Raw genomic sequence first — 14,267 nt, 5'->3', positions numbered from 1 at the left:
CAATGAAAACAATATTCTTTGTGATTTTTCTCTCAAACTTGTTTGTAGTTTGGATTTCCCCCTGTATGCATGTCATTATAGTATTTTTCCCTTGATTATTATGGTCATAATTAGCCCATAATGAGGGGCAAAATTGCCTCCATTATGGGAGAAATTATATAGTCCTCATAGTGGATTACTTCACTTGTTCACTATTCCACTAAAAGACTCTTAGCTGTTTAAAATTGTTGAATTAGTACAACTCAGCAATTTTAAACAGGTGGAAGTTTTTTAGTGAAATGGTGGATAAATGACATAGTCCACGATGAGGATATTATAATTTCTCCTATTATGGGCTATATTTTGGATTCCCTACATTACGGGTGAGAATCTAGGTGTTTAACTATTACCCCCTCATTATGAGGAGTTGGTTGAATTTTCTCATGCACGTAAAACAAATATTGTTAACAAACAAATTTTCCCTCCAAATTAGGTTCCATGAACTCTTCTAATTCATAACGTGGCAACTCATAAAACCATTACGTGTATTATTTAAATAAAGTACATGACTCATTAAATAGATTATATGACTAAAACTATACATATATAGTTTTATCGATCACCGCATGGTAGGTTGAAAGAATTTTCTTTCAAACTAGTTTAAAGGCAAAGTTTTTCCATTGTTAACAATCTTATTAGGCAATCATGTAATTATGGCTAAATCAATCTCAACTGGTTTTAGATTAAGATTCTTTAGAGTTTTTAAGGTAATTCCATAGTGTACATATATAGAATTCTTTTAATCTACTTAAAAATGAATATATTGGATCTTGTCAAATTATTAATATATTTACATTAATACTAAAATTAATAGTAGTCAGTATGTATTTAAAAATACTAATAATGTGACCAAAATGAAAGGATAAATTTTTAAAAACATGATGACCAAGTTCTACTGGTTTTAGGCTTTTAGCTTGAGCATGCAAATTTAATATATTTTCACCACCAATGATTATGATCCAAACAAAAGAATAATGCTATACAAAATATTTTTTCACAATTATTTAATCCATAAATGAATGTTAATTATTATACAGGCCTATTATTTATTATCTATTATTAAAAAATTCGTACATTATGAGTTGTCAAAATTTGTTGTGACTTCGACAATTATTGATAAGAAAACACAAAAGGGAATATGCTTTAACCGTACAAAAGTCGTATTGGCTAATAATTGTACCTGCCGCCAAGCAGGTAACGTGAAAGACACGCGCCTAAACCCGCGTATGACAAATGCCACCCATTCCCAACACACTTGAAAAAGCGAAGTGAAAGTAGAAAACTAGTTCAACGGTTACAACACGGCGTTCTTTACATGTCCATGCCACAAACAAACGACAAAAGTAGAAAGCAAAGACAACTTCCTTAACAAAAATTAAAAATTAAAAAAATAAGAAAAACAAAAACAAAAAAAACAAAAGCTCTTCCATCCTCTTTCTTTCTTTCAGGGATATTTCTCTCCCCTTTACATTTCCTCTTCTTCCTCAAAACCTCTCTCTCTTTCTCTCTCTCTTTTTTTTTGCGAAACCCTAACCTTTTGCTTAGTTATATGACTCTGACAAAGACCAAATCTAAGTTAGTTCCTTTGAATTTAATGGGTTTTCAGAGAGATATGTTGTGTGTAGTGGGAGTTTTGTTGGTGATTAGTGTGACTCTCGGCTCAGCTGGAGACATAGTTCACCAAGACGACGTTACTCCCTCTAAGAAAGGATGTGACAACAACTTTGTTCTGGTACGCCTGCTATTTTTAAAAAAAAAAATAAAATAAAACCTCCTAATTTATTTTTTTAAAGTTTCTTTCCGTATTGGATTACTGTTTGGTTGCTGAGAAAAAAGTAAGGGAAAGTGGGGGTATAGTAAAGATATGATACAGAAAGAAGATTTTTTTTTTTTTTTTTAGCTTTTACTATTCATTTGGCTGAATATCAATTGATTCCTTTTTTTTTTTTTTTTGGGTTTAATTTACTTTCTGTCTTTTATTTGTTTGTTTAAAATTTTGTGGTTTATTTGATTTGGATGTTGGGAATTGTAATGCTCAATTCAATTGAGCTGAGTAGTTAGAATGGGTCTGGTGGAGTGGAAGAGAAAGTAAAGGAAACTTTTTTGGTTACTTTTTTTGAGCTGCCTCAGGTAACTAAAGATTGGTTACTTTTTTGAATTTTTGCCACTTATGTTTGGTTGCTGAGAAGATTTGGAGGGGGGGGGGGGGGGAGGAAGAAGAGAGAAATGAAGTTTTGAGTTCTTTTGATTGTGTGGTTTTTGTTGTCTTGGAGTGGCGTGAAATCATAATTTAGATTCAATTCCAGCAGATTCCTCACTTTGTCTCAATTGAGTGGAATTTCTAGTTTCTTGGATTCTTCACATGTGTGCACATACACACGTAGATGTTGCATTTTTAGGTGGCCAATTTTATCTCCGATAAATTTGTTCATTTTTGCTATTTCCTACTTCTATTTTGTTTTTTCCCAATTAATTGTTGAGAAAACTAACAAAAGTAATGGTTTACACGTCTCCAAGGATTAGAAATTTGCTCAAGTAAAAAAAAATTAAAAATTGTATTGGGATCGGTTTAGTGGATATTCTAAGGTCTTAATGGTGAATAACCTGAGGACTGAGCTTAAACTCTTTTTATATTCCAACAAATTTTCATCTACAACAACAACAGCAGGGCTTTATTTCTGTCCTGGAGTTTATGTTGCCATTTTTTTTTTTTTAAGGAATTCTGTGATATTTACAGGTTCTAAAAAATCTTGCATTTGGTAATTAGTATGAGGAATAATGTAAAAATATTAGGGACTATTGACCTATCACCTAAGTAGGAAGTGTATAACTGTATTTAAAGGTGTTAGGTAAATAAATATCCAAATCATAGAATGCTTTTGTGGAGGGGCAACAAATATTTGATTGAGTCATTATTGCTATTGAATGCTTCTATAGCAGGATCAAGAGTCTATTCTTCTAAGAATGATTTGCAAACTGGATATTGAGAGAGCATATGATCATGCTAATCAAGAGTGTTTAATCTAAGATAAAATTGGTTTTGGTGAGAGATGGAAGAGTTGGATTCCTTCTTGCATATCTTGAGTACATTTCCCTATTCTAGCTAATGGCATTGCACCTGGTTTTTCCAACAGTTCCTGGAGGTTGAGATAGAGAGGCCCATTATCACTGTTATTGTTTATCCTTGTGATGGAGATTTATAGTAGAATGTTCCAAAGAGCTATGGACAGTGGTGGTACTAATGACTTGGTGAATATATTGTGTTGCAAAGTTGATTGTTAGCCTGTGAGCTTTCTTGGCGTGCTTTTGGTCTTCATATGAGGCAATCCAATTCTAGAAAAAAGAAATGGACTGAAGTTTGTTTGGGTTGTACTTGTCAAAGGGTGGAAGGCTAACTCTTTTAAAGAGTACTTTATCTAGTCTATCAATCATTACCTATCGTTATTCACCATTTCTGTTTATATGGTAAATTGATTGGAAATGTTGCAGCGGAATCTTTTATGGGGTGACTTAAAAGATGAATTCAAATTCTATCTTGTGGATTGGAATGCAGTGTGCACTCCAATCAGAAGTGGGGGTTGGGTCTGAGAAAATTAAGCACCTTTAATCAAGTTTTGTTGGATATGTGATTGTGGTGCTTTGGAGATGAAGAAAATCATCTTTGGAGATAAGTTCTTGGCCCGAAATATAGGAAAGATTGGGGTAATGGACAACATAGGTGGTGAGAAGCATTTATGGATGTAGCCTTTGAAGAAATAACAGGGTAAGATGGGATCAATTTGTAGCAATGTTTAAAACCCATTTCGATGACCGTTTCAGTTTGTCTATTGCAACTAAAATATTGAATATCTTAGTATTGATGCATTCTAGTGTACTGTATAATATATATTAACTCCTCATTATATAAATATAAAAAATTCATGCATTTTCCTTTCAAGATCAAATATTAGAGAATTTTAACATTATTATTAACCCAATCACATAAATATATTAAAGAAGCATTTGGATTTGGAATTGGGTAATAATCTTGTTAAAAAGATATTAACTTTGGTGGATTGGTGGTGCATGTGCAAATATGTATCTGTGAAACAGTGGATCATTTGCTAGTTCATTGAGCAGTGGCCCATGAATTAGTCTTTCGTTTTCTCAGCTTTTGGAGATTATTGGGTGATGCCTAGGAGGATCATTGATGTGCTTTTTGGATGGAGAAGCCAGTTTGGTAAGCATGAAAGTTGTCCTCTTTAGAGTACATCCCTCTTTGTGTGATGTGGACAATATGGAGGAAATGAATAATTGAATTCTTAACGGTTTGGAGTTATGTTATTGAGTTGAAATTAGCTTTTTGTTTGAGTGCTTCTGTATGCTTGGCACAAGTGATATGCATATTATGTTGTAAATTTTATTGATTTTCTTTCTTTCTTTCTGATTGTAATTCTTCATTCTTGTAAAATTTTAGGAGAGCTTTCTATATACATCCTATGTACATGTGGTGTCTCCTTTGTTCTAATAAAGTTATAATATTGCATAAAAAATATGTCAAATGCTTCTTTCAATGCAGTGTGTGAAGTTCAAATTTTGAGCTCCTTTTCTTCAAAGTTTGATTGGTTGCTAGAAAATTAATGATAAAGAAAAGAAAAGAAAAGAAAAAGAATAACCTTATTTCCCTTTTTTTTTGTGAAAAGAGAGGGTTGTTGTGGGGGGGGGGGGGGGGGGGGTTTCCAAGCAAAAAATCAACTCAACTAACTCTTGCACTGGTTTACAACTTTTTGATTGACTTGTATTCAGTTTCCAGTTTCCTTGTGTAATAAACACAAGTGTGAAAAACTTGAACTTTCTTCTTATTACTCAGTTTCTTGGCTGTGAAACTGAGCCTAAGCTTGTCAAGCACATGGTGCTTAAATTGTATATTCTTTTATTAAGTATAAATAATTACCATGACTATGACATAACAGGTTTGATCCAATTTGTTCCATAGGTAAAAGTCCCAACTTTGATTAATGGTATAGAAGAGAGGGAATATGTCGGTGTTGGTGCTCGATTTGGCCCGACCTTGGAATCAAAGGAAAAGCGTGCTAATCATACTAAAGTTGTTCTGGCTGACCCTCCTGATTGTTGTAGCACACTCAAGAATAATGTATTCTCGGTTTGAACTATCCATATTATGTTCTGCCATTTCATTCTATGGAGATTCACATGTGAAGCATGATTGATAGCTTTAAGACTAATCCTTTTATTTTGTGGATTGCCTTGCCTTTTGGTAGCTTTCAGGGGAGGTTGTTCTGGTGCACCGAGGAAATTGCAGCTTCACAAAGAAGGCTAACATTGCTGAAGCTGCTTCCGCTATAGCCATCCTCATAATAAACAACCGTACAGGTATTTGCATAAATGTCATTTATCATGTGTGTGATAATGATTTTTTTAAGCTGGTGGTCCATCTCAACAATCTAGTGCAGTCAAATGATCTCTGTCTCATTTATTATTTGTTTGGCTAGCTGTAAGATTTTTTAAAAGTTAAAGGAACTCTTTTTAGGAAAATAAATAGTTCATATTGATAGATACTTATATTTACAGAAAGAGGAAGGAATTCTGAGTGAGAAATGTGCAATTGGATTTGCAGCTACAGTTTAGATTCTATTAAAAGATTGTGGACCAAACTTTGTCCAATGTTCCTTTTTGTTTTGTCACTATGGCCGAAACTATATATAGAGAGGCCATTTCACCAAAATTGCCCATGCCCTTGATGGACAACTGGAAATGTGGCAAGGATAAAGAGATTTGGGGAGACTGCAATTAGATATTTCTTCTTTATGTTCAATTTTATCCTGTCTGAACATTTAAAATTCTGCTAGAGCTGTTATCAGAAAAACCAGGCCTCTTGATTAGTATTATTACATCCTTGTATATACTTACATTTGTTTCATTCCAAGATAATCTATTTGTGGATGTTATTTCGTCCAAAATAATTATTCTGTTTGAATTCTGCAAAGAGTTATTACGTGATTTAAATTCAAAGAAAGATTAGTCCCTTCTGTTATTTTCACAGAAACTAGGAACCTCTCATCTAGGTCCTATTACTTTTTCAAGAGTTTGTCGCAGTACCATGATCTAATGATGTGTCTTCCATCAGGGATAGAGCATCAGTTTAAATGGTTATAATCAGGCTTTCGGGGAGGTTTTTATTATTTCTGAATCAATCTCCGGCCCTAGCCTAGCTAATTTGCAGTATCTTCCAATATGTGGACTATATAAGATAATTGCTTGGTGAGGTCATGCCCAGGGTTCGGATCATCAAGAATGCTTGTGAACCCATGCAATTTGAAAAGATTATTGATATTGATTCTATATATCTACAGGAAAGCTTTGTCATACAAATCTGTTTTCATTGCTACTTATGTGAATGAACCAATAATAAGGAAATTATGGTACCTTGGATGAAGTGAAAAATGCTGCCAAGATGATATGCAACTCATAAGAGTGGTGGATTAAATGTTTCTCTTTTAAAATATAAAAATTATATCAAATCAAATTGCAGTAAATGTGAAATGTGCAGTCACATAGTGCTTAATATTGTTTCTCTCAAAAGCATTTCACTGCCCTAATAAGAAAGTGCTCATTTTTCAAGATAATAATATCCTTAAATGATTCATTGTTTGCTGATCTAGATCCTCTGTCTGGTTTGATGTGATAGTTGTTCCTGCTCTTTATATCACATTTTTACAATTTTATTCTCTAATATGTCATGGCTTTCACAATGCATACTTGTAACCACTTATTATACATGTAGGAAATGCCAAATAATTTGTGGTTATTGTTATGTGCATTTCAACTACTCTATTTTTTATTAAAGGAAAGTCAAACTCACCCATTTGGGGAACTAGTGGGTTGAAGTTGAATCCTAGCTCACCCGTGGGGGGGGGGGAAGCCTGAGGTACAATGAAGCCAAGATGCTTTTGGCATGTTAACTACTCTATTACTATTGGATTTATAAAAGAAACATGTTTGTGATAAAATAAAATGCATATTGATCATATTAGTGATATGAATAAACAATGTCTGTAGCCGTTTCTGAAAAAGATCAGTCTTATGAGGATGCAGTGTTCAGTAGTGAGTACTGAAAAGGAAGTCATCATTGAAATGCCTAAATGTAATGATGATTAACGTTTATCGAAATGATTATCTTAAACCATGTTTTTGTAAGAAACTTTGGTTTTATTCTGCAGAACTTTTCAAGATGGTTTGTGAACATAATGAAACCGACCTAGATATAAAAATACCTACAGTAATGCTCCCACAAGATGCTGGTATGAACTTGAAAAATCAATTGGAAAAGAACTCCACAGGTATGCCTTTTTCTGCATATATTTGTCCAACTTAGTTTGGCAACTGCCTGTACATCCCCAATGCCGTTAAAGATTTTGTTATTGATAATACCTGATCTAGCATTATGATTTCTTGCCATGCACTTTGGCATGAACAGTTGCTTTTTTCAGTGTCTGTGCAGCTATACTCTCCTCTGCGTCCACTGGTTGACATTGCAGAAGTGTTTTTGTGGCTTATGGCTGTTGGCACCATCTTATGTGCTTCTTATTGGTCTGCATGGAGTGCCAGAGAAGCAGCTATTGAGCAGGACAAGCTATTAAAGGTTATCTTCAGGTTTTCCAGATCTTTTTTGGTATTTCTGAAGGAGGATTTTCTTTTGTTGGGCTTGAATCCTTGCAAAATTAGTCACATATTCTATCAATTGATATGTGGATTGGGGCTGTAATTGCAGGATGGTTCAGATGAAGTTTTAAATTTGGAAGATGTTGGCTCTAGTGGTTCTGTAGACATCAGTACAACAGCAGCAATTCTCTTTGTTGTGATTGCTTCCTGTTTCCTGGTTATGCTTTACAAACTTATGTCAACATGGTTTATTGAGGTTCTAGTGGTTCTATTTTGCATTGGTGGGGTAGAGGTGCGTCTATCTTCTATGTTATGCATGCACGGTTCACAATAACTAAATTCTAAGCATTTTTTTTCTTTTACGTTTTTGTTAAAAAACTTAAGAAGAAAAGATACCAAATGGTGAGAAACTCTATAGTTAAGCATATGCTACTTGTTATTTGCTTAGTTTAATTCCAATGTTACCTTCTAGAACTTGGTATTTTCTCTTAACATTTCAATTTCCTTTTTCTACAATTTTGGTCTGCAGCTCTCCATGCATAATTGTCTACAGGCAATGTAGTTTGAATATTTTATTTATTTGCGAAACCTCTAGTTTGGTCTGTGTACGATATAAATTCTTGAGGCATATGTGAGCCTCTAGGAAATGGTTTGCGTTTCATGTAAACCTCTCACTCACTTTGAGCCACTCATTATGGAGAGAGTCTAAAGGGAAAAGATTAGAATTAGATGGGCCACGTTTGCTAGATTTGTTCTGTTTGAAGTGTTGGAATTCATTTTTGTTATGATCTGTGGTGTGGTGATACAATGTTAAAGGATAGGTTTCCCAGTTATTTCTGACTGCTAGGTATAGATATGCAACAGTGGCAAATTATGTGGAATAGTCAAATGGTTTTGCTCATTGGAACCCTTTATTCCTCAGAGCAGTACATGATTGGAAATTAGAATCTATAGCAGAATTCCTGTATGATCAATAAGCTATTAGAGTTCGTCATGAGGGAGTAGACGAGTTAGTTTGTTCTCTTTAAAAAAGCTACGGTTTTCATGTCAAAATTTTTTCATAGCCCTGGCAGTGTTTTTTCTTGGCAGCCACTGGGGCTTTTTCTTCTTGAACTATTGCTTTAAGAAAATCTTAACAACAGATAATTCAAGAAAGCAAGGCATAATAATTACAGATTAGTGTTGCAAGCATAAGCTAAATTGGGAGTTCTTGGATAATTTATCTCTTTATTGTACATTGCCCAGGAATTGTGGACTCTTGTTCTTTCCTTATTTGAGATGAGTTAGGTTATGCCGAACACAGTGATTGAACTATCCGGTTGGAAGGGGGCCAAGGGGCATTTCAGTTAGCAGAGGAGTGATGAAATTTGGAAGCTATTACTTTATATTTAACATGGAGTATTTGGAGAGAAAGGAATGCACTGCATATTTTTGGGGGAAATTATATATTACTTCTTTTACAATTTTTTTAGAGTTCCTGGATCAAATGAATTTAGATAATAAACTTTCAGTTTTAGGCTCTTCCTTTGTGTACTTCCTAATGCTAGGGTTGTGCCCCTATTTTCACTTTTTAAATGATATTTATTTACTTTCCAAAAAAAAAAAAAAAAGAAGAGAGGCCTTAGGATGTTTTTCCTTATTCATCATAAGGTGATTCTGAGGTCCTTAACTTCATAAATCTTTTCAAAGACTGATAGTACAGAAATGATAGTAAATAAAATTATAAGTAAAGCCTTGGGACTAAGAAATGGATTATCTCTTTTTCTTTTTTAAAATTTGCATATCATTCTGGCCATTCTTTTGAGATACATGGTGAACCTTTGCTTTCTTTGTCTTTACAGGGCCTGCAAACCTGCTTGGTGGCTTTGTTTTCATGGTAAATGTGCTCTCTCTCTTTTCTATATTTGTTTTTCTCTTCCCATTCTGAAAGAAAGGAAAGGGAGTGGGGGAGGGAGCATTTCATCAACAGTCTAACCATTTCATTTGTTCAAGTTACTGACATCACTCAACTAGGATGATGCTTTTCTAGAGAAAGTATGTCTTTTGTTTGGCAATCAATTTTATTTGGAAGGTTATTTTTGTTCCTTCCTAGGGTGTACAGATTTCTCTCTTCCCTTGGAACCTTTATTTCTACTTTTAGAATGTGATCTATCTAGTAGAGCGATCCAGTTTTGTAAGTCGCTGAAGATTTGAATACAATCAAAGAATGGAGAACATTCAGGTGTTGGACTCATTCCCTGACAGCTTATATGCTCGTTCGTGAACATAATGAAATGTGACTCTTTGTTTGGATCCTACCACTTTGATCATCATAGTAGTAGTAATAATCAGCTTGAGACATATAGTTTTGACTACTTGTATACCCTTGGGAGTCCATTACCTTTATGATCTGTGTACAAGTTATTCCCCCCCTTTTTTTTTCTTTTTTCTTTTTTGATAAGTAGTGTATAGGTTATTCATATTTGTGAGGGAATAAAAAATTTGGGAAGACATTGGAAAATTTTTATCACATGACATGTTTCCTAGTGATGTTAACTAAAAATGAGCATCACTCATATAGTAAGGGCTGATGAATTTCAATGTGGGAATTACTTGCAAGCGTCATCTATTTTTAAGGAAAAAAAGGGAGAATTTCCTTGGAAATTGTGCTGGTGGTTGATATATTGATTTCTGATAAATTTTTGTCAATAGATCTTTGTTAACATCGAACTGACAACTAAACAATTATAGTTTCAGATGGTTTGAACATGCTGGACAGTCGTTTGTTAAGGTTCCCATCTTTGGAGCTATCTCATATCTGACCCTGGCAATTTCCCCCTTCTGCATAGCATTTGCTGTTGTTTGGGCTGTCAAACGCCAGCTCACCTTTGCTTGGATTGGTCAAGATATCCTTGTAAGAAAAAGTTTATATTAACTTCCCCTTTTATATTGTGTCGATTCTCTTTTATTTTTTAGCTTCATTGTAGTTTGCAAATGGATGAAGGGGCCAACTGACAACATGGTAACTTCCTTTTTTTTCCCCCTCCAATCAGGGTATTGCACTAATAATCACAGTTCTTCAAATTGTTCATGTTCCGAATCTCAAGGTGATGATCTAAATTCTTTTGCCTTTTCATGGTAACTGGTTAGAGAAATATGCAGGTTCTGCTATTATCTTATCTTGTTCTCTGTTGATTCTTTGTGATAGTTATGTAAGAAGATATTTGTTGTCATTGGTGCATAACCCTAGCTTATAGCTGTACACCTCAACTTCATTGTTTCAAAAAAAAAAAAAAAAAAAAAAAAAAAACACCATGCCTTTTTAATTCTTTTAGAGTCTTTAGATATCCTGCCTCTCAAGCTTATCTAACTTTAATTGTATGGTTTTTAGCTGAGAGGTTATACAGTCCATAACTGGTGAAGTGTAACTCGGAACAAAATGAGAATTCATGTATTCAAAGAATTTAATGACAAATAAATCATTAGCTAAAGTATACAATAAGACATTGCTAGTTCAATGAAACTATATTGAAGCTGATATGTGTCCCCCGCCCCACTTTCTTTTAAAGAAGTGTGTTAGCATGATGGCCATTCTTAACATGTTGAGGCAATATATGATTTAATTTAGGGATGTAGTTATATATCAACTCATTAAGCAGTTTCAATTTGGTTATTTTGTTGAAGTTTCTAAGTTGAATTTGAATCAGGTTACTATGACTATTATTAGTTGGCAAGTAGCTGAGCAAATTCCGTTTCTATGGGACATATGAGGATAATTATAATAAATTTTTCTGAAAGTCTCTCCTTCTATATGTAATCAGGTTGGAACAGTCCTTCTTGGTTGTGCCTTTTTGTATGACATCTTTTGGGTATTTGTTTCTAAATGGTGGTTCCATGAGAGTGTGATGATAGTGGTAAGTGGTTCAAATAGTATTTTTCCTTCTAATTGCCTTGTTAAAGGTTGAAGTTTAGCTTTGGAGATCTGTACCACCAAATGAGAGACTAACTTAATTTTTCCTGTTTCCTCTTCTGTACAGGTAGCTCGTGGTGATAAGAGTGGTGAGGATGGTATTCCAATGCTACTAAAAATCCCACGGATGTTTGATCCTTGGGGTGGTTACAGCGTTATTGGATTTGGTGACATTATCTTACCAGGATTGCTGGTAGCATTTTCACTAAGGTTCAAGCTCTGAAGCCATATATCACTATTACTAATAAAGTCCCTTTAAATCCCCTAAGACAGGAATTTTGACCACCATTGTTTCTAAAAATTTTCATATGCCTCAAGATCTGTTATGGAATTTTATTAAGTATATTTAAGAGCTAGATGACAATTACATGAACACTGCCTTCTATGGCAATATATGTGATTTTAATATATATACTTGTCCCGGAATATTTACGTTTATCTTCAAGTGTGTTTTTTTGCTGGTCTTGTATGCCTAAGTGATTATTTCTTTGATATGTTTTAATTTGAGAAAGAAAACAGTTTACGCTGTCTGACATAGTCACATTTCTAACAATTGTGTGGGTAAATTTGACAGGTATGATTGGTTGTCAAAGAAGAGTCTTCGAACAGGCTACTTCGTCTGGGCAATGACTGCATATGGTTTAGGTATGAGAAATGCTTTATCCAGAACCACGTTCCACTTGGACATTTAGAAAAGATTGATGTGAGGGTTGCTACAATTTTCACTAAATAAGCCTTACAAACTAATATGTCAACTTTTAAACACAAAGTAATTAGAATTTTATTTATTATTTTGATGAGTCACGAATCCCATTTATGCACCCATCAGTTTGTATAATTTGTAGTAACTTTAGCATTTTCATCAGTAACATCAAATATTAAGTTGCATGTATTATGTATGGTATACTTGCTATGATAATTGTAAAATGACTTGCGCTACTTTTACAGTAGTTAGTTAACAAATTGTCTTGTTGTGATCCCTAAAATTGTACCAGGTCTCCTTATCACATATGTGGCTTTGAACTTGATGGATGGACATGGCCAACCGGCTTTGCTTTACATTGTTCCATTCACCCTTGGTAAGCTGTAATAACTAGGGAAAAGTGCACTCATGTGTATATGATATTCACCATTTTCTTTTACTCTTAATTCTCTGGTCATGATTGCAGGAACATTTTTGACATTGGGAAAGAAGAGAGGTGATCTTCACATACTGTGGACAAGAGGAGAACCAGAGAGACATTGCCCACATATACAACTCCAACCTTCCCAATAAAAGGATCCATCAACCCACACCTGTATCATTTTTAGCTATTAGTAAAACTATGAACTCAGGGAACACTTTCACCTTTGTAAGTTGTAGGGCACCATGTAACATTTTTAGTATGACTATCACATCTTCAAAAGATTAACCGATAACAGATTAACATTTTAAAACTGTAATTCCATATAGATTTCACCATTTGGCTGTGTGCACGATTATTCTAACTAGTTTAATTCCTGCATGATGTGCGGTGCAATTTATTATTAGTTTTCTCCAATATTTTACTAAGTTTTACCAAGAATCTTATAGCTTTAACTGGTTGGTACCTCAATTTCCAATAGAGACATTCATGATTCAAACCCCTAACTATTGATGTATAAAAAAAAATTCAATAAATTTCGTTGTAAAAACTTATAATCTCTAATTATTTTATAGACAAAATAGAAAGACACTAAGTGTCTGTTTGGATATTATTTATTTTGTTGAAAATTGAAAATTGAAAACACTATAGCAAAATAATTTTTAAATGTGTGAATAGTGCTATGAGACTCATTTTTAATGAAAGTTTTAGTGAAAAAAGAGGTTTGTGAGTCTTGTGAACAGTGTACGGGATCCACTGAAACACGCTTCTCAATGAAAAAAAGCGTGAAACGCTTGAAAACATAAAGTAGTGTAATGATTTGATCACACTATATATATATATATATATATTGTGTGTGTGTGTGTGTGTGTGTGTGTGTTCACAAATTGAAAATTGTATGATATAGTGGTTAATATAGACAAGCGTGTTTCATGGCTGCTAAAAAATGCATATATCATTTGATTATTATTCTTTACATTCTTAATTGTGTCACGTAAGCTTATCCACGTGTTTATAAACTCTTGGACACTCTTCCCTTGCAAACCGGTTTTCGAGGGTGAATTCTACCCATGAGTTTGTAACATTTGATATCAGAGTCAATCACCACCCTGAGTAATCATGTGTAACTCATTGAGTATGAGATTAAATGAATTATAGTTTTATGGTAAAATCTCGAAAGGGGCGACCTAGAGGCTAAAATTAAAATAACTAATAGATGAGTGGGTCAGTGTCGCTAGAGTGAGTTGTTGTGGACGTCAGATGCGGAGCATGGTGGTATGTTATGATTCTAGTGTCACATATGGATTAAGTTTAAGTTTAACTATGTATTTATAAGCCCTTGGACACCTTCCCATTGTAAGCCAGTTTTCAAGAGTAAGTTCTATCCATAGGTTTGTAACAAAATTTTCCCCCATTTGTTTAACAGTGTTTCAATTGTTGCAAAAACAACTAAATTTGAGTAAGAATATTATATTTCATATCAATTGTTTCTC

At 33.9% G+C, this 14,267-nt stretch overlaps 1 protein-coding gene across 1 annotated transcript; it reads left to right on the top strand.

Annotated features, from left to right (window-relative positions):
* Positions 1 to 1,471: 1,471 nt before the first annotated feature.
* Positions 1,472 to 13,112, top strand: LOC126696900 (signal peptide peptidase-like 4). Its single transcript, XM_050393646.1, has 14 exons — positions 1,472 to 1,771; positions 5,015 to 5,173; positions 5,301 to 5,412; positions 7,260 to 7,379; positions 7,530 to 7,681; positions 7,811 to 7,993; positions 9,543 to 9,577; positions 10,432 to 10,594; positions 10,734 to 10,787; positions 11,502 to 11,594; positions 11,718 to 11,860; positions 12,225 to 12,295; positions 12,646 to 12,729; positions 12,820 to 13,112. Exons 1-14 carry the CDS (start codon positions 1,589 to 1,591, stop codon positions 12,924 to 12,926), a joined length of 1,659 nt encoding a protein of 552 aa, XP_050249603.1. The 5' UTR covers positions 1,472 to 1,588; the 3' UTR covers positions 12,927 to 13,112.
* Positions 13,113 to 14,267: the final 1,155 nt, after the last annotated feature.

The sequence above is a fragment of the Quercus robur genome, chromosome 8 (genome assembly GCF_932294415.1).
Source record: "Quercus robur chromosome 8, dhQueRobu3.1, whole genome shotgun sequence".
Classification (NCBI taxonomy): domain Eukaryota; kingdom Viridiplantae; phylum Streptophyta; class Magnoliopsida; order Fagales; family Fagaceae; genus Quercus; species Quercus robur.
The sequence above is the reverse complement of the archived record's forward strand: the minus strand, read 5'-3'. Positions and strand labels throughout refer to the sequence as shown.